Raw genomic sequence first — 26,378 nt, 5'->3', positions numbered from 1 at the left:
ATTCTTATTTTTGAGCCTTTTTAAAAGCAAAACTATCTAACTTCAGTGGTTTCTGAGGAAACCAAAGGCAAGAATATGGTTTTTGGTCAGGAGAGAAAAAAAAAAATGAGGTGAAAGAGGCAAAAGGCTTCCTCTCACCAGCATTTAACTGTCATCCCTTTGTGGGAACTGGGCTCTGAGGGCCTCTGGGCTGCTCCCTGAGAATATTTCCTTAGCTGAGCTTCAGAACATTTGCAAGCAGCCAACTGTCAGTTTGGGAAAGTTTGGAAAGTATTATGTAAGGTGAAAAAAACGGTTTCTGACAAATTAAAAACCTGGCAAAACTTCCTAGCCTTCAGGCTGCTGGGTCCAAAAATGCAAAACTGTGTTCTCACAACCTACTAAGTTGCTAAGAGGAGTTAGAGAGCACCATATTTTCAGGTACTTGGTTTTGCCCAACTTCCATGATTCAGAGTCCTGAATCATGGAGCTTTCCCTATCCATGACAGACTGGAGTGTTTGATTTTGTAGTGCCAGGACATAGCTGAGGTGGGCCTGCTGGGGAAAAAAGACTAACAAAGAAAAGTCCCCTCAGAACCTACACCCAGGAAGGAGAGCTTACATGAGGGGTTGCAGAACAGGTACAAGTCAGCATCTGAAGTCTGACTGCCAAAAGTCAAATCCCATGTGCATTTATACCTCTCTGTGCCTCAGTTTCCTTATCTGTATAATAGGTGTAAAAACGATGCTACTGCACAGTACAGTTATGATCATCGAGTGAATTAAACAATGAAATCTAATTGTACATATATCCTAATGAAAAAGTCACCAGTGGGTGTTTTTTCTTCGGGTTATGTGGATTCCTCCTAATCAATGAGTGTTTTTCATTGAGAAGTACCTATTTAGGGTCATTTTCAGTACAAGCACACTTGCAGGTCATGCATCTCTCTCTTATAGAAATACTTACTTTTAATTGAAGTATACTTGATTTATAGTTGTGTTAACTACTGCTGTACAGCAAAATAATTCAACTAGATATATACATATTGTTTTTTAAAATATTATTTTTCATTGTGGTTTACCACATGATATTGAATATAGTTCTCTGTGCCTCTCTTCTTTCTAGCGAATATGTTTTTTAATCTTAAAAGAGCCCCCTTTTCTAAGCCAAAACTGTCTAATAGAAACACAATGCACTCCACAAATGCAGGCCACCATATTTGATTTCAACTTTTCTGGTAGTCACATTTTAAAAAGTAAAATGAAACAGGTGAAATTAATTTTAATAATACATTTTAACCTAATATATCTAAAATAGCATTTCAACATATAATACAAATACATAGAGAAATTATTAATGAGATTTTATATTCACTTTTTCTTACTATATCTTTGAAATTCAATGTATACTTTACAAATACAGAACATCTCAACTGAGACTAGTCACATTTCAAGTACTTAATAGCCACATGTGGCTACCCTGATGGACACTACAGTTCTAAATGACAAGAGGATGGTTCTGGGCAGGGAGCTTGGGTGGGTTAGTCATGCTGTGTCCTGACTTTACCCCAATCACTACTATGATAACCTTTATGGCCTCTGGGAAGAGGGGGTTTCCTGGTCATATGGAACAAGGAGGTTCCTGATGCAAGCCCTACAAGTCCAACAGTGTGGTTTTGAACAGAGATAGATTGAGCAAGCTCTTGCTTGCCCCTAACGGTCTATCCCTCCCCACTAACCCCATCCTCTGCCTCTGCTTGTCTTGAGGATTAAAATCTAAAATAAGTTTATTAATGGTTATCATCCTCTATTAAAATGCAAATGTTGGGATAATACCTTCATTGAGTATCACCTAAGACTAAGGCAGTTGAGATAGAGATAAAGATGGGAAGTAGAATGTCTTTTTGGGTTCTGTTTGGAAGCTCTGGGAAGTAGCATGGTAGGAAAGTGAGCAGTGATAGGAAAGCCTTGCAGAGCTAATTCTGCTCTTTAATGAGCCCTTCTAGCACAAGTCACTTAGCTCTAGTGGGAACCTCATTAACCAAAAGGCAGCAGCTATGAGAATGAGAGCAGACACTAACATTCTGAGTACCTTGGGTTTATTTTTTTTTTAGGTGCATAAATCTGAATTTTAAACTATATCTCTTAAAACAGGAATTTTGCAGACTTGACCTACTCATCCATTCCTAGCAGCCCAGAAGAAGGAGAGACCACCCCTTTCCCCCTGGGGAAATGCTCTTTGATTCCATTCAAGGAGATTTCAGTTTGGTTTTTAGAGTAAGATGTGCTTTGGCAAAGGCTAATGTGATTTTTGTCTTTATCTGTCCCTTTCTTCATTCTGTTGTTTTAGGATGAATTTGTACATCTTTCCTCCAATTCATTATTTGAAGAAGGTCTCATTTTCCTATTTCCAAGTTCTTGGAAAGAGTGAAAGAGACCTCATTTCCACTCCCATCTTGTTGCTGTTTAGTAGCTAAGTCATGTCTGACTCTTTTGAGACCCCATGGACTGTAACCCTCCAGGTTTCTCTGTCCATGGGATTTCCCAGGCAGGAATACTGGAGTGGGTTGCCATTCCCTTCTCCAGGGGATCTTCCTTACCCAGGGATCTAACCCTGTGTCTCCTGCATTGCAGGCAGATTCTTTACTGCTGAGCCACCAGGGAACCCCCCCACTCCCATGAACTGATAGTATTATTATCTCTGTGGATATTCTAAAATCCAAAAAGAAACTCTTCTTGTTTCATCTGTGATGATATTGGACTATTTAGCTAACTCACAAATGTTCTTTCCCCTCAGCCTCCCTGACTGCTACTCTCCCTCAGTCTGTGATATTCTTGGGGCTTCCCAGGTGGCACTAGTGGTATAGAACCTACCTGCCAATGCAGGAGACATAAGAGATCAACATCACCTTGAGGAAAATTACTTTTATCAGGCAATTCCTGAGTGCTAATCTCTGACTCAACATCTTTAGTCTCACTGTGTCTCAAGGGAGGTTATCCAAAGAATGCTTGCCACTAAAAGTGTTGGTTTTTTTTTTAAGTTAACTTTTGTCAACAACCAAAATATTTTTATTGTGTTTTCCTTGATTACTAAGATGATCCATAATTTTATTCTACAAAATTTGGCATAGTCTACAAAGGATAAAGAAGAAACATTTGTCATCCTACTGTCTAGAAAACACCACTGTTAACTTTTTGGTAAGCAATAGTTATTTGAGCCCATTAGATTCTATACTAGTCAAAACTATATCCCTGGAATAATCAAGGTGTGAAGACAAGACTAGCACATACAACAAAATAGAAATATTCAATACAGATTTCATTCACTTATCCAGTCATTCATTGTCTTATGGGAAAATACAGAAACATGGTAACCTCTTCTAGAAATTCAGTCTACTTGGGCATGTATGTCATCAAATAAAGGTCATTAAATGCAGAGCATAGTGTTGAGGCCAGAAAAGCAACTATTCCAGCAGCAGATTCTGTCTCTTGGGATGGAGAGCAGGCAGTTTCTTTTCATTCTTTAGTGGGGATTAAAAGTTAAGGTTTCCCATGAGAAAAACCTTTACTATCTCAATGTAGTAACTGTGACCAAATGGTGAAGCTTCTAAAAAGCATTTAACTAAGAGATTTTGTTCATTTTCATGTTTGTAACAAAAACAACCTCCCCACCCCAACTCCTGCAAAAAAGAAAAAAATGAGCCTAAAGTCTAGGAAAAAAATAAGAACCAACTAAAGTGTAGTAACTTTATCGGCAAATGTGGTCAGCCTCGAGAGGATTGAAATCAACAGGCCGTTGAAGATCTGGTTTATGTCCTGTGGTTACAAATTAAGAGGCAAGAATTTCTCTCTTCCATAGTGACCAATAACCTTAAATAAAATTGCAGGTGAGTGAGTGGAACTTCAGTATCTGTGTATTTTGGGAAGTAGGAGTGAGGTTGAGTTGTGAAGCCTAGAAAATATTATCACTCAGTTTGGGAACTTGGATAGTTTGTTAGCTCAGAGCATTCAGGTGGTGAATTGATGGATTGGCGCTAGAACTGACTGGAATCAAGTTAGTTCTGGAGACATGTTAGGTCTGGAGACACTTGTGAGGCCAGGTAATGCCACAGGTTAAGGTGCAAAATAAAAGCCATAAGAGGAAATAAGCAGGACCCCAGTGAGCAAGAAAGTGGTGTATGCGACTTTGAATTACCAAAGGCAGGACATAGCAGAGGTAAGCTGGACGGAAGGTGATAAGGGATTTGTACTTTCCTGTAAGTCCCCTTTGGCCATCCCTCAGCTGCCCACTTTTCCATAGTAAGCATTTATTAATTTCTAACAAGGAAATATAATTTAATAAGGATATAAAAATAATTTAGAATAGTATTGATAGACAGTATGTCTTGGGAAAACAGAAGACTTAAGTCAAATAAAGACCTCCTTTCTTGATTCATTTTTAAAGGGTCTTATTCCCCCTAGTCTTGTGTCCATTCCCATTCCCTCACATCTGAAATATTTCCTAAAAGATTTGTTTCCCGTATTTTTGATCCCTGTGAAAATATTCCCAAGAAAAGTAACACATCCCCCTGTTCCTGGTTATTTATATCAGTAACATTCAACAAGTTCCACTGCAACTTTCGGTTCTTCAAAGCCCTGTAATTTTGGAATTGGAACATCATATTCTACTAGACTCTAGTTAGTATTTGAGAAGTTCTTTTATGCCTGTTTTTAAAAATAGAATTTATTTTTTAGAGCGGTTTTAGATTCATAGCAAAGTTGAGCAGAAGTTATGGAGATTTCCTACATACCCCCTGCCCCTTTGTTTTTCTTCTTCTTTTTTAATTGGAGGACAATTGCTTTACAATGTTGTGCTAGTTTCTGCTGTACAACAACATGAATCAGCCATAAGTATACATATATCTCCTTCCTCTTCAGCCTCCCTCCCACTCCACCCCCCATCCCACTCCTCTAGGTCATCACAGAGCACCAAGCTGAGCTCCCTGTGTTGTACAGCAACTTCCCACTAGCTAGCTATTTTACACATGGTAAAGCCTCTTGATGAAAGTGAAAGAGGAGAGTGAAACAGTTGGCGTAAAGTTCAGCATTCAGAAAACTAAGATCATGGCATCTGCTCCCATCACTTCATGGCAAATAGATGGGGAAACATTGAAAACAGTGTCAGACTTTATTTTGGGGGGCTCCAAAATCACTGCAGATGGTGATTGCAGCCATGAAATTAAAAGATGCTTACTCCTTGGAAGGAAAGTTATGACCAACCTAGATAGCATATTGAAAAGCAGAGACATTACTTTGTCAACAAAGGTCCATCTAGTCAAGGCTATGGTTTTTTCAGTAGTCATGTATGGATGTGAGAGTTGGACTGTGAAGAAAGCTGAGCGCGGAAGAATTGATGCTTTTGAACTGTGGTGTTGGAGAAGACTCTTGAGAGTCCCTTGGACTGCAAGGAGATCCAACCAGTCCATTCTGAAGGAGATCAGTCCTGGGTGTTCTATGGAAGGAGTGATGCTAAAACTGAAACTCCAGTACTTTGGCCACCTCATGTGAAGAGTTGACTCATTGGAAAAGACCCTGATGCTGGGAGGGATTGGGGGCAGGAGGAGAAGGGGACGACAGAGGATGAGATGGCTGGATGGCATCACCGGCTTGACGGATGTGAGTTTGAGTGAACTCTGGGAGTTGGTGATGGACAGGGAGGCCTGGTGTGCTGTGATTCATGAGGTCGCAAAGAGTCGGACACGACTGAGCGACTGAACTGAACTGAACTGAACTGAATGTATGTATATCAATGCTACTCTCTCAGTCAATTCATCCCACCCTCTCCCACCCCTGCTGTGTCCACAAGTCCATTCTCTACATCTGCATCTCTATTCCTACCCCGCAAATAGCTCCATCAGTACCATTTGTTTTCCTTCTTGTCAAATTATAGACCAAACTAAATGGCAACCCACTCCAGTATTCTTGCCTGGAAAATCCCATGGATGGAGGAGCCTGGTGTGCTACAGTTCATGGGGTCGCAAAGAGTCAGACACGACTGAGCGACTTCACTCACAGGGGGCAGGTGAGCCTTTCCCTCCCCTATTCCCAGTTCAAGATTATAACACTCAAGTTCCCAAGCTTTTATATACTTGGCAACACCTACAGCAACTTCTGGAGTAGCATTGTGGAAACCTTCAACAAGGGGGCGCCTGCTCCTGGGAAGCTGGATATGTGGCGTCAGTGATGAGGAGGAAGGATCAAGGAAAAGAGCTGCTGGAGATGCCTGTGTCCTCTCCTAGGGCACTCATCCTGTGGGTGCCCATCCATAGGTACTTGGTGAGAGGTCTTAGGACACAGTGGTAGCTGCTCCTGTTGTACCAGAAGCACCCAGATACTTTTCTGTCTTAGCTACAGTCTCCCCATGCACTGAAGGGAGGGGAGGGGAGAATGAGAGTAGAACTGAAAGAATGGGAAATTCAAAGGATGATGGAGATCTAAGAATAAAAATATGCTTTTTAAAGAAAAGATTTTCTTTTTCCTGCAAAGCCCTATTTTTACTCAGCAGATGTTTTCTGATTTATGTGGATTCCAAAAAGATAAAGAAAACCTTTTTAAAAGGTGTTTTATTATGGAAATTCTAAAAACATTTTACGGTAGGGAGACTAGTGTAACGAGCCCCCACTTTTCCTATTGCTCATCTTCAGCAATCATCAGCCCACTGATATACCTTTCTTATCCCCTCTCCTCAAACTGGATTATTTAGAAACAAATCCCAGTCATTTTATCATTCTAAACAGGAATATTTCAGTACATACCTCTAAAAACCAAAAGGACTAAAAGGAAGACTTCTGATGATTACGAATCTTCATCTTGTTGCTTCCTCGTTCATCCTCTGTCACTGGACTATGAAGTAGGAACTCTGAGTTCTGACCTGGTATTGACACTTGCCAGCTGTGCGACCAGCTGCAGTCACATAACCTTTCTGGACTTGTGCTTTTCCCACTTGAGTGGGTGAGGTAGGTGATTTCCAAGGTCTCTTCCAGTTCTAGAAATCAAAGTTCATGGAAAAATCACTCTTTTATCCTCCAGAAACATAATGCAGATTTGGTACAGTATCTATTTCCTGTTTTCTTGGGTGGCGGGAGTGCCCAGTTCAGAGTCAAGACCTTGTCAGTGAAGAGCCAAGAAAGTCCCAGAGGCTGCTAAGTAGCAGAATCTTTAACTTGGAGTTTTTTAAAGGAACTGAGTGCTGGAGCTGTCCCTTGGGACAGATTGTGCTGCCTTCAGTATCTCCTCTGACAACCTCAATTTGTCTTAAAACAGCATCACTTTGTCGTAACAAGTGTTCTGCTGAGTTGTGATGCTGGGAAAGTTCAAGTGCTCCAGAATCCCCTTTTCCAAAGACCACCCAGATACCAATAGCTAGTGAAAGATAGTATTTATATTGCTCTGGAATGGGGTGGGGGGTATTTACACTTTAAGACAACAAGGAACTGTTCCAGGATGACTCTTAAGGCATAAAGATATTCATTTTAGAGGTAAATCAAGTAAAGTAGGTGCATTTAAGGTTGCCTGGTGAGGGGCTCCTCCAGTGGCTCAGTGGTAAAGAATCTGCCTGCTAATGCAAGAGACAACAGGTTTGGGTTCGAGGTTTATCGGGGAAGATGCCACATGCCTCAGGGCAGCCTGTGTGCTGCAACTACTGAAGCCTGCAATCCGAGAGCCTGTGCTCTGCAAGAGAAGCCACTGCAATGAGAAGCTTGTGTGCTGCAACAGAGTAGCCCCCGCTCGCTGCAATGAGAGAAGAGCCCTCACAGCAACAAGACCCAGCACAGACAAAAATAAATAAATAAATAAACATTAAAAAGAAGGACTCTATTATGAAAAAAAAAAGGTTGCCTGGTGAATGAAGGATTAAATCTGGAGTGGAATTCGTCTTTTGTAGAGGTTGAGGTTTAGGGCAAGATAGGGGTCCTTTTTCACTAATGGAGAACGCTTGGGCAAGAAGACCATACCCAACCCAGAGGACCACTGCCAGCACGACTCTCACAGTCATGAGCTCTTGTGGGTGCCCCCTCACTGGTGTCCCACACCATCCTTAGAACTAGAATGATGGGCATGCAAGGAGCACGTGGCCCAGCATCTCTCCTCTGGTCAGTGAGCTCAGACCCAGGACTTGCGGCTTCTGCAGCCATATGTCCTGTTCTGCATAGCTTGAAGAGGACTAGGGAAATGAAGCCGGAGGAAGACTATTTGGAAAAAGAAACTTGGTTGTCAGTGTCGCAGAAACAGAGCAAATGCTAATGAGTATTGTGAATACTTAAAAAAAAAAATCACTAAAACCTGCTGCTGCTGCTGCTAAGTCACTTCAGTGGTGTCCGACTCTGTGCGACCCCATAGACGGCAGCCCACCAGGCTCCTTGGGATTCTCCAGGCAAGAACACTGGAGTGGGTTGCCATTTCCTTCTCCAGTGCACGAAAGTGAAAAGTGAAAGTGAAGTCGTTCAGTCGTGTCCAACTCTTAAGAGACCCCATGGACCGCAGCCTACCAGGCTCCTCCGTCCATGGGATTTTCAAGGCAAGAGTACTGGAGTGGGTTGCCATTGCCTTCTCTGCACTAAAACCTAGAGAATAAAAAAAAAATACTCAAGTGGAAAAAGGCTCCAAAATTACCATTTTAAAGCACAAGCTCTAATCAGATCTGAGAACTTACTGAAAGCGGACTTATTTAAGCTATTGACAGGGATTATTGTTTTGATGCCAGGGTTTTAAATTGGGGGATAAAATTAAAAGGGGCCAAAGATGAGGGTTATTATTTCAATCTGAAACTAGTATTCCATGGAGGGGAACCCCCTGGATTTGAGCGTCTGGGGGTTGATTACTGCACTTGGAGTCGTCCCTGGACACATTTCCAGATAGTTCTGAGGAGGGTCAAAATGTGCATGCTTTGCAGCATTTGTGGACTTGCACCACAGCTGCTCAGCGATTAGTCTGAGGCCCGTCCTTGGCAGGAAATGGTAAAGGAATCAGCAGGAAGCCAAGAACAAGGGAAGGGAAACTCCTCCCTCCTGTCAAAGGACAGGCCAGAGGGAGGATGAAAATGGAAAGTGGGCATTGCAGGGTTAGACATGCTGGGATGGACAGTGTGTGTTTCAAGGGCAAGAGTGTGTGATGAACTGTTGTGTTTATTATGTGACTTTATTATGGAGCCTGTACTTCATGTTCCTCAGGCTTCAGTCAGCATATGATCCCCAGGATACGGGGGAGATGCTATTCTTTTACTTTGTTTTGTGTTTTCTGAGGTCCAGCAGCCCACTGACAGGACAACCTCCCCTTGTTTCTGATTTCTGGCTTATTCAAAGCCAGAGCACCTGAAAGTCAAGTTGAAAATTTTTACCAGGAGGAAAAAAAAAACCACACCAGACTATAAATGGAATCAAATCATAGGAAATGCTCGGTGTGAAAGAGGAGAGGACAGCAAGATCATTTTCGTGTTTTACCCAGTTCTTCATAACCAAAAATCCTCACTAGATTCTTGAGGCAGAGCGAAAGGCTGGTGGTCCAGTGAGAGAAACTGAATCTGATAAAAAGAAACCAGTTATCTGAAATCCAACAACCCTTTCTTGTGGATTAGAACTCAGCTTTGAAGTTTCACTTGTTATGCTTGGCTCTGTGAGTTATGCTACTCCTGATGAAAAATAAAATCAAGAATATTTTACATTGAAGGGCCTCAGTGATGAAAAGGCAGCATCCAACTCCCTTATCTCATCAGCTGTGTGGTTGGCTAGCAAACTTGTGTTTAGATTGTTACCTGAAGAAAGAAAAAACAAAGTGTCCTGAATGCTGATTCTACTGTGTCAGTGGGAAACAATTTCTAACAGGCAAGTGGCAAACAACAAAACTTTTGAGAAAGCAGACCTGGGGAGAGTTCACTGCAGTTTCATAATGGTATGAATAGTTCTTTTGCTGCCTTTTTTCTTTTTTTTTTTCGAAATCTTTCTGGGGTTGATGTGGATCTCTTTCTATTTGTTCAGGAAACTGTGACGTGTGTTCTGGGCAGGGTTTGAGGTTTTGGAACCTTTTCTAAAAGGGACAGAGAGCACCCGGCTACACTTCCCTGTTGTGAGGTTGGTGCACGGCTGGTGGAGCTGAAGCAAATTGGTCACCATGCAGGTGCTCCTCCAGTGCACTAGGCTTGCTCTGGCTCTTGCCTTCATCCTGATTTCATCTTCAGTTCAAGGTAAGACCCACTAATCTTGTCACCTTATAATCTTCTTGTATGCCCCAGGGTCCACACAAATGATTATATTCAATCTAAGGTATAGAATATAGTATATTATGGGAAAGTAGGCCAAGAAAAAAAAAAAAAGAGAGAGAATTTGGGGTAGCTGAACTCTTTAGAGTGAAGTTGGTTAAGTTTGGTACCAAAAAAAAAAAAAAAAGTTAAACTCTGAGGCAGCTATGGCCTTGTAAGTTCTTAAAATGATTGAAATGTATTATTTTATTGTCAGGTGAAAATGGCTTACAAATTTCTAAAGCCTCAAGAAAGGAATAGAGAAAATGGTTTACCTCTAAGTGCCCACATCTATCCCAAGTTTTAATAATTAGTGATGTTATAATTATTTTGACACTGGGAAATGCTATTTTTAAAATCAGAGTAAATTTGCTTGTATTTTCTCTCCTTTTAAAAACCTGCTTCTTAGTGAAAATTCAATTATGTTTAGACACAGCTAATGAATACCCGCTCAGATTTTAAAGAAAGGCCAAAGAATTTTAGTAATTGTGTCATTGCTCAGAGAAACAGCATATTTGGAAAATTCTTGTTAGGTCTATCATTTAGGATTGTTTTAGTCAGAATGAAACAACTTAAAACCTTTAATGACTAAGAAAATGAAAATGATCAGTTTGTAAGAAAAACACAGTTTCTTCTCCTTTGGTAAATAAGGGATTATAGTCATGGCCTGATAAGTAGAAGGGAGAATTTATAGTAGAAAAACACTAAGTTCCTCCAAATCGTAAAGGAAATATTGAGTCATAGCGATGCACACATCTAGATACGTTTCTTCGAAGTGACTTCTAGTTGTCTTGTTTTTACTTCTGGTGGAAATGAAATTGTATACATAACCTCAGATACATTCATTATATATTGGAAATTTATAAAAATCACTTTCTTCTTGTTATTAAAGAAAAACCAGCGAATGATGTTGATGAAACCTTTCCATTAATCTATTTATTTTTTTAAAGGATAAAACATTGTTGATTGTAAGGAACAGGCTTTACTCCAATCTTTCAAGGAAAACCTTCAGCCAATGAAATAATTCCCTAATGTGTTCTGATAAGATCCAGGCAGTCAAGTCCATGTTTGTAGAACAGACCTGAGGGACCTGTTGGTGTTGGGTCTACTCTGACCAGAGCTCAGTGAATCTTTACATCTTCAAAATCTCCCAGAAATGTCACATTTCCCACTAAGATTCAATAGGGAAAACTAAAATTAAAACAAAAGTGTTCTTTATATAATAGGTATTTTCCAGAAAGTAGTGAAGAAACCGTTATAAAATTGTGTAAAGCACTAGTATTTATGTCATCACTGGGTACATTTTGCTCCGTGTTGGGAAGGGAACCAAAAATAAGAGAATGAATAGACTGAAACACTAGGGAGTTTCCAAAGGAGAAGTGCAGTTGGTATTGGAATTAAGGGTTTGTGCCCACATTTGAATAAGAAGGGAAATAGACGCCCACCCGCTGGCTCTGTGTGTGTGTGTGCACGCGCGTGTGTGACATCAACTCAAGGCTGCAAAGAGGTCTCTATTTCATAATATTCTATGTGATGCCAGATATGATTCTGTGGCACTCTTTCCCCACTTAAAAATAATTTTTTTCCTTAATCCATTGATTTAACTGAATGATCAATTCCACTAGGCTTTTGGCTTGCTTTTACTGAAACGAAACATCTCAGATTACTGTATAAATTTGCTAGGGCTGCCATAACAAAGTACCACAGGCTGGGTGGCTTAAACAACAGGAATTTATTTCCTTACAGTTCTGGAGACTAGAAGTCCAAGATCAAGGTGTTGGCTGGGTTAGTTTCATCCTGCAGCTTTTCTCCTCAGCTTGTAGATAGCCATCTTATCTCTGTCTCCACATGGTCCTTTGTGTGTTCCTGGTTTCCTCTTCTTATAAGGACAACAGCCATACTGGATTAGGGTTCATCCATGTAAACTCGTTATATCTCAACTATCTCTTTTAAGTCCCTATCTCCAAATACAGTCCTATTCTGAGGTACTAGGGGTCAGCACTTCAATACATTGAGTTGGAGTGACACAATTCAGCCCACATCAGTGACTATAAGTGAAGCTGAAATAAAAACATGCTATAAAAGCCTATCTACCAGTTGCAAAAGAGACGGAAGTTTGGCAAGATGTGGGAGACCCTGGAGAGGACAGATAGCTAATCAATTTAATGTAGAGCTTCAGGAGATTACTGATGAGGGCTGTGAATCTCAAATTCTTTTATTAACTCTCTTTTTCAAAGATGCCCATAAAGAAGGAAAATGGAAAATCCATCAGCAGGTGTAGCCGGGGGGTCATTGCCAGACCCTATGTCCACTCTACTCTGCCTCTGAGATCACAATAATAATATTGATTCCTCCAGTGTTCACTGCTGTTCAATTGTAAAGTGATTTAGCATCCACTCTCAGGTAAATGGTCATCACATTCCCTGTGAGGAGGAATTAATACCAATTTATAGAGAAGAAAACTGGATCTTACATTCATTATCTCATTTCCTCTTTACATCAACCTCTTTCAGAAAATGCATGAGACTTGCCCTAGGCCCATTACAACTAATTAATGGCAGAGCTGGTCACCTGATTTCAAGGTCAAATTAACTTTCTACTGTAATTTAGCTGTTTTCTAGGTGGAGTAGAGATTGTCTTTATTTAAAACAACCTTGCTTTGTCTACAGCTCTTATTACTAAAGCCTCTGAGTTGAGGGACAGAGAGGGAGAAATTGAAAGTAAACTTGGAACTTTTTATAGCTCGTCAAACCACACAAGGGTGAGGAATCTTGTGCAATTGATTGGCCAGTAGGAAGCAGCTCCAACTTAGATAGTGATGTCTATTTGGATGCCACTAAACAATGAATGAAAATGGTCTTTTTTCTCCCCTAACATGGCAATTTTAAAGTTTTTCTAAGAAACCCACAGCAAATCTCCATTAAGAATAGGAAATTAGTAAACTGTGATGACGTTGGGGAAATATTGATACTACAATTTAAAAAGATACAGAGAGAATTACTGGGGTAAGTTATTTGCCCAGTGTCAGAGGTTTGTTTTTATAAATGGTAATATTTATTCATAGAAAGGGTTTTGCTGAAGTAGAACTAGTAGACTGTGTATGTATGAAAGAGAGACAAAGACAGAGACACAGAGAGAAAGGACAGGAAGTGATTCTAAAAAAAAACATTCTTCTTCCTTGAATCCACTACAGAATTAACCAGGAGACCTGTAAGTGGGATCTCTTAGGAAGATCATTTTTCTGTCCATGGGCATGTTTCCTCTTATTTTTTTAATTATGGTAATCACAAGACACTTCTCTCAAGCAAAAGAGAATCAAGATACTCCCACACATTGCAGGGCTGGAACTGTTGAATTTTCACATCCTGCCAACACTCTTGAATAAGTATATCAGGAACTTTGTATCTGTAACCACATTCTTTATTTTAAAGCAGATTTAAGATCCCCAGTCTATGTTAATCATTTTGTAATGTATAATAATGGAAGATCACTATGTTATGCATCTGAAACAAATATAGTGTTATAGGTCAGTTATACTTAAGAAAGAAACCCACCTCATATTATTTTATTTATATAAAATGTCCAATTTGGTAAAAAAAACAGAGACATAAAGTAGATTGATTACTGGTTACTTTGGGATAAGAGTTGAATAGCTAAAGGACAGAGGATTTCTCTGTGATGATAAAATTGTTTTAAATTTGTGCACATACCTATAAACATGCTAAAAAACAAAAAACACTGAAATTTACACATTAGAAGAGTGAATTGTGTGCCGGGTTAAATATGTTAAATACCAATAAAACTTTTTTAAATTAAAATAAATGAAGTAAAATCATCAGTCTCAAGTTGTTGTTGTTTAGTCGCTAAGCTGTGTCTGATCCTTTGCGACCCCATGGACTGTAGTCTGCCAGGCTCCTCTGTCCATAGGATTTCCCAGGCAAGAATACTGGAGTGGGTAGTCATTTCCTTCTCCAGAGGATCTTTCTGACCCAGGGATCAAACCCATGTCTCCTGCATTGTAGAATTCTTTACTGCTGAACCACCAGGGAAGCCCCAATCTCAAATTAGATAAACATTTTTTTGGGGAAGATGGACTTCTACTTTTGATTTCTTATAAATTTTGGAACATCTTTATTGAGATAGAGTTCATATACCATACAATTCACCCATTTAAAGTGTACATCAATGGTTTTTTAGTGTATTCACAGATATGTGCAACCATCACCATAGTCAATTTTAGAACATTTTCATTACCCAAAAAAGGAAATCCCTCTTGGGGACTTCCCTGGCAGTCCAGCGGTTAAGACTCCACACTTCCAGCGCAGGGGACATGGGTTTGATCAAGGAACTAAGATCCCATGTGCTGATGTTGGAAAGAAATGTCTTGCCTTAAAGAGAATTTTCACATGCTCTCTCTCTCTCAAAAAGAGAAACTCGTTATAAATTTTGAAAGCTGAGATGCCAAACTCTAGAAAGAATTTGTATTTTAGTTTTCTAATTTATGAAAGTTGTGTTTTTTTATGCTAGTGAAAAGATACAATCTTTCACTTGGATTCTTCTTCATAAACTATTAGTTTTACTTTTCTGTTTAACTTCCTGTCTATGTAAGCACTTTCTCGGTTTGATACTCAGTCATCAATGGCAGTAGAGGAGAATGTCTAGACCTGCTCTATCCAAAACGGTGGCCAGCAGCCTCTTGTGGCTACTAAGCACTTGAAATGTGTGAAATGTGGCAAGTCCAAACAGACCTGGTGTAAGTGCAAAACGCACACCAGATTTAAAATCCTAGTGTGAAAAAAAGTGTAAAATATCCATTAATAACTTACATTGTTTATTGGATATATTGGTTTAAGTAAAATGTTTTAAAACTAAGGTCACATTTCTTTTTTTACTTTTTAAAATATGACTGTCCTAATATTGAAAATTTCATGCATGTTCGGATGGTTCCTCTTGTTTCTATTGGACTGCGCTCGTCAAGATGGCATAGGGTGTGAAGACATTGCCCTCTGCTGGAGGACATGTTGAATTTTCACCCGATTGCACATGATGAAGCTTCTAAGCAGCAATTCATTAGATGGCCAAGTTCTTCAAGAAAGAATCAGAGAGGGAGAAAGAGCTAAAATGTATTCAATACCTACTGCACACAAAGGCTTGTGATAGACGTGTCACATACTTCTATCTTGTTTAAACTGGAACTCTTTGAAAGTGAAAGCTGCTCATTCCTGTCCAACTTTTTGCGACCCCATAAACTATAGTCAGTCCATGGAATTCTCCAGGCCAGAATACTGGAGTGGGTAGCCTTTCCCTTCTCCAGGGGATCTTCCGAACCAGGAATCAAACTTGAGTCTCCTGCACTGCAGGTGGATTATTTACCAGCTGAGCTACCAGGGACTCTTTGGGAGACTATTATTCCTATTTTAAAGATGAGAAATTGAGAATTAGAAAGGTGCTCAGTGGTGGGACAGGAATTTAAATTTGGTTTATCTCTATCAGAGATAGGTCAATAGGTCATTGTCATCCTCTTCATCACAGAAACTAGCATTTAAAGAGCTCTGACAATGGCGCTAGGTACTATTCTAAGAACCTAATATTTGTATCTTATTATGAGATCTATTACTGTCCCCATTTTATGGATGAGGAAACTGAGGTCCAGGGAGGTTATAGTTATATAGTTAGTAAGGGTCAGCCATTTGATTTCATCTGGCAACCTTACCTTCAGCCTCTAAGCGATGACAAAGCTAACCCATTCTGGATGACTAGTGTCCCAGACCAGAAATTTGTAAGCTATATTCAGGAACTATGGGGAAGAGTATGACAGAGTAGTAGTTCTAAAAAAAAAGAAAAAAATGAAAGCAAGACAGAAAGAAGAAAAACAATGGGAGAACATTTACTTTCTACATTAGAGTTTTTGCTTTGTTTATATTTTAAAAGAATATTGTTTATTACAGTAATTTAGAAAACAAAGTGAGAAAAAAAAATCACCAGAGCCTACCACTATAGCTATTTCTGTGTATTTCCTCCCATCCCCCATATCTGTATATGTAGTTACATTAATAACTAATATGCATAGAATGGCATTCTGCTATTTTTAACTCATTTTTTAATATAAATTTTCCTATGATGCTATATAGTCTTTTCCATAGCTACTACTTTTTTTCCATTTGGTTAATATTCTCTCATAGTAATGCCTCAGAGTTAATCTCAGTGTTTTCTCTTGTTTTGATTAGTTATTTACTGTTTTCCTATTTTAAATAATACTAGGGTGAATAGCATCATGAATTATTTATATATTCCCCTTCATATATATGTATATCTTAATGAAACCTAACAAAGCTGTATTTATGAAATTAATCAGAAATATTAACTAGGACAAAGTTGAGTATAAATAGACATAATAGAGGTTCATAAGGAAAGAGAACATTTTGCAAAATTCTGTGGGTCTGCAGTCTTTTAGGAGCAAAGTCCTTGGCCATCCCATTGAGATATAAAGTGAATTTGACCTTGGTAGAGGCTCCACTTTTCAACCTCTGATAGCTGAGAAGGGAAACAACTTGTGCATATTCTCTGAGAAATAGTGATACCCAGAAGGAAAGAAAACTCTAAAATTTATAGTCTCTAGGGGTTTGGCTAATGAGATTAGGAATAATTTTTTTTCTTTGTTTGCTACATTTTTCAGTTTTAAGGAGTACCTAACTAATCTCTCCACTTTTAGGAGAGAGTACTATAAAAGGTAGAGAGCCCTGTAGACCCAGAGTTAAAGTCAGAAAACTTTTGACAAGTAGCTGTATGAGTCCATTTACATAAAATCTAGAAAATGCAAACTAATTTATAATCACAGAAAGCAGACTGATGATTGAAGGGGGCTTGAGGGAGTCAGGAGAAGGGAGGGAGAAGGGCAGGGTCACAGAGGGGCACAAGGAAACTCTGGGGGATGTTGGATATGTTCATACCCTTGATTGCGGTGATGGTTCCATGCTGTATCCACTTGTTGAAACATTAAATTGTACACTTTAAATATGCACAGCTTATTGAATGTCAAATCCACCTTAATAAAGCTATTAAAAATAAAAATAATTAATTTTGAAAGATAATGCATAGTATAACTCAAGAATCTAAAAGTTCAAAAGGATATGCAGTAAAAAGTCAGTGTTCTTCCTTCCACTCTCTTCTAGCCACCAGTTCTCTCCACCAAGAGGATCAGTTTGTTGTCTGTCTTTTCAGAGGTGTTCTGTGCATGTAAGCTTGTATGTAAATAAATTCCAAAAAACCACAACACACACAAATGGTAACACACAATGCATAGTGTTCTTTACTTTTTTTAACCTTGGAGGGAATGCCCTCGAAGTCCAGTAGTTAAGACTCCATGCTTTAATTACTGAGGACATGTTCAAATCTCTGTTCGGGGAACTAAATTCTTGCAAGTCACATAGCATGGCCCAAAAAAAAAAAAATATATATGTATACACACACACACACATATACATACATATACATATATGTACTATGTATACACACACACTTGGAGATTATTATATATCAGTACCCAGAGAATTGCCACATTTTTTTAATAGCTGCATAGTATTGTATGCTGCATCTTAATTCATTAACATCTGATTTTATAGTCTTTGGTACTGCAAAAAAATATTGCAGTGATTATCCACAACACTGTTCTTCATTTTATTTTGTTTTCTTAAATATATGTTATCAGTTGCATCTCAATCTGTACAGAACAATAATGTACTGGGCTTTAAAACTCTTGCAGGAAGGGGGACCCCTTCCATGGCCTGAGAGTGGATTCTTGTCTAACACTCAGAAATAAATTGTCCAAGAAGACACATGTACTGAGAAAGCAAGAGACTTTATTGGGACGGGACCCCCGGGCAGAGAGCAGCAGGGTAGGGCACCCAGGAGAACTGCTCTTCCATGGAATTTGCAGTCTCAGGTTTTTTGGTAATGGGGTTAGTTTTCAGGTTCTCTCTGGCTAGTTATTCTGACTCAGGGTCCTTCCTGGTAGCATGCACATCACTCAGCTAAGACGGATTCTGGTGAGGAGGATTCTGGGAGGTTTGTAGGACATATGGACTCTCATCTCCTCTTTCCTTTTGACCTTTCCTAAATGCTTCCAGGTGGTAGCTTGTTAGTCTGCATTCTTTACTAGGACCTCCTACTGTATGATAGATGACTCGAGCAAATGGTTATGATTGTGCTTGGCCAGGACAAGGGAGCTTTAGTCTGTGGTGCCCCTAACAAAATCTCCTTTTCTGCTTTTCAGGAGTTTTAGATGTGCTCCTTCATGTTAGGTGACGATTAGCTGTACTTGCGTGAATCAAATGTACTTGAGGTGGGGAGGAGATGATCCTTTGGCAGGGTAGTGAAATATTTCTCACCACCAGGGCTCCATCCTTGCTAAACTGAGGAATGAAATTTATTTTGTAAATTAATAAGCAATCTCCTATATAACCTCCTAACACAGGATATGGAGCCTTTTATGTAGAAATTAAAAGAGGCTGTGAAAGCCCATCTTTGGTGAACAGAAGAGCCTTGACTTTTGAAATCTCTGACTAGATGTTAGGCCAAAGAAAGAGGTTAAGTTTTTAATCTGCTTTTCATTCTCAAGAATACCACATGGCCCCAAAGAACTAGGATTCTGTAATATCTCAGGACTATTTAGTACATTTCTTAACCTTTCTGAACATAATTTGACTCATGTCTATCAGAAAAGGCAGACTTCGGGGTCAGATAGAAGGTTGGATTCTGGGTGCTTAGTACCTGTGCAGCCTCAGTTTTCCTTTGTATAAAATGGAAATAATAGTACAGAGACAGTAATAGTTAATATTATTAGGTGTTTATTTACTGTGTGCCTGGCACTATGTTAAGATCTTTACATGCATTTTCTCACTTAATTTTTGTGACCAGCTTATGAAAAAGAGACACTCTTAGTTCCTGAGTTTTCTGTTGGGTACTTGGGGAAGTGAAGGTTTCACAAGTCACCAGTAACAGAGGCAGCTAACTGCCAAAGCCTATTCTAACGTTAAACTCTAGGCTACTTTGCACAGGTGTAGTGTGAGAAGGATAAACTATGTATAAAGGGCTGGGAAACAGTGGGTGCTCCTGTTATATTAATGGTCATAAAACCTGTCCACACCTTACCTACCAAATTTAAAATCTATTTAACTAAAAATTTCTTAGGGGAAGAGTGATTAGAAGCTGTGTAAGAGATGCTTATTGATCATGAGGTTTCCTTGTTTGGGCAGGTTCTCCTGTGCAGAGAGCCAGATACCAGTGGGTACGCTGCAATCCTGACAGTAATTCTGGAAACTGCATTGAAGAAAAGGGAAGAGTGTTTGATATACTTCCAGATGAATCCAGCAGAATCCCACCTCTAAGGTCTGACAGTTTCTTGTAAGTGGACTTTCTTGATTTTACTTTTGTCAGCCTCTGTTGAGATCTTGGCATGGAGGCAGAAGGGTTGCCCAGAGTGTTTTCTTTAGGCTCTTGCTTCCACAGTTCACTTTTCACTGCATAGTGCAGGGTAAAACTGTAGTGTATTTACTGGTATATGAGATGCACAAGAATACATGACTCACACTTTCGCAAGGTCTTTTTCTGGTGGCAGAAACAAAAATTGAATACTTTCACCAATAGGTATTGAAAATAATTGAACATTATTTTATTAATGTAAATAGAGCACATTATATATTAAAATCCAGTAGGAGTCTATCACCTGAATGCATAAACAAAATGTGACATGTACATAAAGTGTAATATTATTTGACCATAAGAAAGAAGTACTGATAAATGCTGCCACATGGCTGAATCTGGAAAGCATTATGCAAAGTAAAGGAAACCAGACATAAAAAAGCCACATATTATATGATTCCATCTATATGAAGTGTACAAAAATAGGCAAAACCCACAGAAAATAATTTTTGAGGGGTAATAAAAATGTTCTGTTTAGACAGTAGTGATAAAAAAAAAAAAGAAATTAGGGGAAGGAACAATAAGTGGCTGTGACTCATAAAAAAGAAAGCCATACCTCTTCTTGATCAAATAAAACCTGCCTTATACTTGCCAAAAGGATCCGATAGGAATTCGTAAGTAACAAAAAATTGAATTGTATTAGAGCCCATTATTTTACTGAATATCAGTTACATGTGGCAAAGATATATTATGAAAAGGATTATCATAAAAGTTTTAATATTCAGGCTTAAATAGAAAATCACTCTCCTGGGACTTCCCTGGTGGCCCAGTAAAAATCCTCCTGCCAATGCAGGGGACATGGGTTCAATCCCTAGTCCAGGAACTGAGATCCCACATGCTGCAGAGCAACTAAGCCCGTCAGCCACAACTACTGAGCCCGTGTGCTCTAGAGCCTGTGCTTTGCAATAAGAGAAGCCACTGAAGTGAGAAGCCTGCACACTGCAACTAGAGAATAGCCCGAGAGAGTAGTTTTCTGCTCACTGCCACTAGAGAAAGCCCACTCACAGCAACAAAGACCCAGCACGGCCAATAAAGAAATCTTTTCTAAAAAATGAAGTGGATCAATGATGAAAATAGCCAAATCTGAGCATCTGAAGGTCTCCTAGTCTACCTGATGTATGATCTCTGTAGTTCTGAGAAGCAAAGAATAATTTAAAATAAGGCGTGCATGTGTGTAAAAGTAACAATGGATAACTGAGGACTTACAGGTGAGTGAGTGAGAACTGGCTGCAGGTGTGTGTGTATAAAAGGCTGATCAGTTCTGAGCAATGACGAAAAGGTTTTACTACAGACCTTTATAACTATAAAGATTTCTACACTTGATCTGAGCTCTAAATTAAAGAAAAAAATAATAAAAGAAAATCACCCTTCTGAAAGCCGCATAAGTCATTGTGCCCAAACCAGGTAAGCCTGTTATCACTTTGGGGATACTGGCAACCCCCTTCATCACTGAAATTATATCATCACCATCCTCAAAATACAACTCTGCAACGCTGTGCTTCTGTTTTAATTCTCCGGCACAGAGGTTGAACCTGATGTTACAACTTCCTCCATTATTTTAAGTCATGGATTTCAATACTAATTCATTTAATCTAAAATATTAGAGGAATAACCTAAATCCTCCAAAACAGCTATTTTATACTATTTCTTCCCTCCTCAAATCTCCATAATCTTCCATACTCTTTGACATAAATTGTAGCAATATTTTTTTGGATCTGTGTCTTATGGCAAAGGAAACAAAAGCAAAAGTAAGCAAATGGGACCTAACTAAACATAAAAGGTTTTGCACAGCAAAGGAAACCATTGACAAAACAAAAAGATGACCTACTGAAATGGAAGAAAATATTTACAAGCGATACGACTGATAAGGGGTTAATATCTAAAATATATAAAAACTCACATGACTCAACATCATAAAGCAAACGACCTGAAAAATGGGCAGAAGATCTGAATAGACATTTTCCCAAAGAAGAATGGGCAACATGAACATGAAAAGATGCTCAACATCACTAATCACCAGAGAAATGCAACTAAAACCCACGAAAAAATCACCTCACACCTGTCAGAATGGCTGTCATCGGAAAGACCACAATTAACAAATGTTGGTGAGGATGTAGGAAAACAGAACTCCTATACATTGTTAGTGGGAATATAAATTGGTGCAGTCACTGTAGAAAACTCAGAAAACTAGAAATGGAGTCACCATATAATCCTGCAATTGCATTCTTAGATATTTATCCAAAGGAAATGAAAACACTAATTTGAAAAGATATATGTACCCCAATGTTCACAGCAGCATTATTTATGATAGCCAAGATGCGGAAGCAACCTAAGTGCCCATCAACAAGATGAATGGATGAAGAAGATGTGATACACACACACACACACACACACACACACACACACGGACATACACATTGGAATACTACTCAGCCATAAAAATCCAAGAGATTTTTCCCATTTGTAACAACATGCATGGACTTGGAGGGTATTATGCTTAGTGAAATAAGCCAGAGAAAGACAAATACTGTATATTACTTATATGTGGAATCTAAAAAAATAAAACAAATTCATGAATATAACAAAAAAGAGGTACACAGATATAGAGCACAAACCAGTGGTTACCAATGGGGAGAGGAAAGTGGGGAGGGGCAAGATAGGGGCAAGGGATTAAGAGGTACAAAATACTATGAATAAAACAATCTACAAAGATGTATTACATACAACAGGGAATATGGTCAATGTTTTATAATAGCTATAAATAGAACATAACCTTTAAATAGTTTTTTAAAACATCTGTATAATCTTCCCTTTTCTCAGCCAGTAACTTTCCTTCCTGGTCTGAAACTCCTGTCACTATGGATGCACAGCCTCTCCTTCTGTGTCAATCAGATGCATTTCTTCTCCTTCCCCATCCCTGCTCTGTATTGGGTGGAGGGATGAGGGCTGATCCTTGTGATCTGCATTTCTCACACTCCTGGATCTGTGGCTGAGTTTGGCCAATGGGATGCCTGGAAGGGAGACTGCTCAGCATGGGTGGCAGGGAGAGAGAAGTATGTTTCTTCTCATTCCTGCCTTGGTGGCACCTCTGGCAAGGCTAATATCTCATACATGACTTCAGCTTCCACCAGTGCTCTTGGTCCCTGGGCTTAGGTAGTACCACTTCCTCTACTGTCCTTCTAGCCCAGGGAGAGAAGTGTTTTCTTGCTGTTGCTCATCTCTGGAGTTCCTCAATGTTCCCTATTTGGCTTTCCTTCTTTTCCATCTCATGTGTCAGCAATTCCCTGTCTTAAATATTTAGATTAAGTTTCGGGGTTGGACTCTAACTGTGGCAGCTTCCAAGGCCACCTTCCTTGTGCTGGGTATCTTATTTCATGCACCTTCTCCAGGACTTTAATTCTGCAGTCCACCCTCTGAAGCCAGCATTAGTCTGCAGACATTCTCTAGTATCACCTACTTTTAGGTAAAATCTCTTTGATTCTGCTTCCTCTCCAGCTGTTGTCCTTTTCTCTGCTTACTGTCACCCCTCTCCTCTCCTCAACCCCTTCTGGTTCTACCTTCTACTCAGAGTGCTTGGTGGAAGCACTTACTTTTTTTCTTTTTCTTTTTCTTTTATTTTTTGGCTGCTTGGCATGTGGGACCCAAGTTACCCGACCAGATATCAAACCTGAGCTCTCAGCAGTGAAACCACTGGACCACCAGGGAATTCCCAATTAAAGTTCTTTTTTATTTTCCTCCACACTGGCAAAAATTCTGAGGGAATTTAAAGCTTTGTAAACATTTAAACTGGGATTCCCTGGTGGCTCAGTCTGTAGAGAATCCACCTGCAGTGCAGGAGACCTGGGTTTGATCCCTAGGTTGGGAAGATCCCCTGAGGGAGGGCATGGCAACCCACTCCAGTATTCTTGCCTGGAGAATCCCCATGAACAGAGGAGCCTGGTGGACTACAGTCCACAGAGTCACAAGGAGTTGGACATGACTAAGCAACTGAGCACATACAAACTGAAATGCTAACATGTTGGTATATATAATTCTTGACTTGTTACAAAGAATTACCTAAGAGTGAGCTTTGTTGAAGTACTGTGACGTTATTAGAAGTTTTGTAGAAATTTTAAATTAGGAAAAATATCATCTATCTATTGAGTGGGAGAAAGTGTAGAAATGGGAACTTTTGTTTAAAAAAAAAAAAGAAATTCCAAATATAGGATTGCCATGTTAATGATAGCATTTTATATCCATCTGCAATGAGCAGATGTGGAACTGAAAAAGGCAATGAGTTAGTTACACTAAGTATATGCAAACATGTGGAAAGGCTGACTTATTTTTTTGTTTCAAAGCACTAAATAACTAGAAACTTTTAACTTCTAATTTACTACATTTACTTTCTTACCTTAAAAAATGTTTCATGATTATCTTTTTATGTCTCAAACTTTAATGGTTTTTTTCGCCCTTTTTTCTGTCTTACTTCAGACTGGAGAATTCCAAGAATTTGAATGAAGTCTTCCCTCTTTCTGAGGACGTCTCAGGATCAGGTTCTGGAGCAGGATCTGGAAATGGCTTCCTAAATGAAATAGAACAGGAATACCAACCAGTAGAAGAAAATGATGCTTTTTATTACAACTTTAGATCTAAGAAGGGAAATGTGCCCTCATACAACCAGGACTTGGGGCAGGACAGACCAGAAGATTTTACTATATAAAAGAGAGAGTTTCCCATCTTCACACCAGGCAATGTATTTAATTTGTAATTAAATACAATGTAATTAATTTGAGGACAAAAAGCTTTTTAGAAAATTTAAAACATCTGAAAAGGAAGTTTAAGTTTTATCATCTTTTTTTCTCATGGATTCTTAAAGCCTCCTTTATCTATCCTGCTGTCCTGGAAAATACCGGCATTTCTTATGTATCATATTCAACTATATCACTATGAAGTTAGCTAGACTCTCCATATCTATAAAATTGCTTTAAAGAATAAATTATACTGTTTTTAAAAAATTTAGTTTGAGAAACAAATTGAGAGGCACTATTTCATATCTAAGTCTTCATGAAGCTGACTCTGATTATGAAATCTAGACATGCCTCTTTTTTGTGACAAAACACAGATGCAACATACCATGAATGTATAGAGGAGGTATGTACCATGTTTTACAGTATGAAGTTAACTGTTCTAAAACCAGCATCAAATGTGTTTGCGAGCTAGTGGACATTGTTCGCTTAGAAGTGTGATTGCTGCCACATTTAGAAACTTAGTGCCTAAATTAAAGCACAGTTGTTCTCTCTGTACTTCATGCTGTGTTACCTTTCCTCCTGGATATCTATGTATTTGCAAACAGTCTATTAAAGCAGAAGTATTATCAAAGAGTTACGCTGTCTGGGCTCTCTTTTGTTCATGAAAGGATTATTTTTGTTTAAATGTTTCTAGATTCTCATCAAGTGTAAAGTTACTTTACAGTGAGACCAAATTTTATAGCTATAATCAAATCCTATCAACTAGCAGATGAAGAAAACAATCACTATACAGAAAGAGGGTTATTCTTGTCCAAACACTTCCTCTTCTTGAAGGCTATACTGTACCCATCCCTGTTCCCCCTAGTTTTGAAAAGTCTCTCATGGATCCTGCATTATCTAGATCCCCTCTTCAGAACTGATACCTTATTGAAATTAACCTCTGTGGAAGAGATGCACCTTGTCTAAGGCCACACTGCTTCCCACAGCAGCCTTCACCCAATGCCTGGTCCAGGTGGGCATATGGATACCAGATTCCTCCCCTGAACTTGGAACAACTTGGCAGGGAAATCACAGACTCAGAATTCCCTGAGGATTTGGCTGAGGCTTTGTTGGGACTGCTTTGTAGCTCAGTTTCTTCTTTAACTTAGTCTTGCTTCCTTGCATCCCCCCTGAGAGAGCTCCCTTAGAAACTTTGTGCACACTAGTTTTCATATCAATGTTTCTTCCATGGAGATTCCAACCTGCAAAAGTTGGTGCTAGGACGGGGAGAAAGCAGTTGCTAAAATGAGATTTTGGAGCTGGATCACCTACTGTCTTGGCTGTAAATGCAGAAAACACACAAGAGAGCATTGCAATTATTCAAACTTGCACTGATGATGAACTGGGATGGTGTACCAGTGGAAGGAAGTGAACCAGGGTGCAGTATATGAAACATCTGAGAATATGGAGAAGCAGTAATTATAAAGACGATGGCATTAGATAGCTCTTGCTGGAGGTAACTAATGAAAGATCAAGGATGATTAATTGAAGACTAACTGTGAAAACCAATAGGTCTCCTCAGCAGCATATTAAGAAACTCTCTTCTGCAGTGGGAGGGCTGGAAAAGTTGAGGCCCAGGCCCAGGGTACAATCAGAATAGCAGAGTTCAAGAATGTTAAGGTGCCAATCTAACCAAGTCTGTTATACAACATCAGGACCCTGATTTGGAAAGTACAGGACCTCAGATATGAGGACATCTGGGTATAAATGTATCTGGGTTGATACATTCAGAATTTGAACCCCTAAGCTTCTTCAAACCCTTTGGTTTTATAGAATAGGCTCACTCCTTGAAAATTAATGCTTTCCTCTGGCTTGAAGATGGTTAAGAGGCCTCTGCCCTTTAAGACCATACGCACTCTCCCTCAAGGTCTGCCCCACCC

The 26,378-nt window shown here is 39.2% G+C and overlaps 1 protein-coding gene across 2 annotated transcripts; it reads left to right on the top strand.

Moving 5' to 3' along the window:
• On the top strand, positions 10,031–25,092 carry SRGN (serglycin). 2 transcript variants are annotated; one of them, XM_005699128.3, is made up of 3 exons: positions 10,031–10,198; positions 19,507–19,654; positions 24,203–25,092. In XM_005699128.3, the coding sequence occupies exons 1-3, from the start codon at positions 10,126–10,128 to the stop codon at positions 24,429–24,431; spliced, it is 450 nt and encodes a 149-aa protein (XP_005699185.1). In that variant the 5' UTR covers positions 10,031–10,125; the 3' UTR covers positions 24,432–25,092. The 2 variants fall into 2 exon arrangements, with proteins under 2 accessions (XP_005699185.1, XP_005699186.1); XM_005699129.3 differs by having other exon boundaries at positions 10,037–10,198; positions 19,507–19,639.

Source organism: Capra hircus, chromosome 28 (assembly GCF_001704415.2).
Source record: "Capra hircus breed San Clemente chromosome 28, ASM170441v1, whole genome shotgun sequence".
NCBI classification, from domain to species: Eukaryota; Metazoa; Chordata; class Mammalia; order Artiodactyla; family Bovidae; genus Capra; species Capra hircus.
This window is presented reverse-complemented; position numbering and strand designations above follow the sequence as displayed.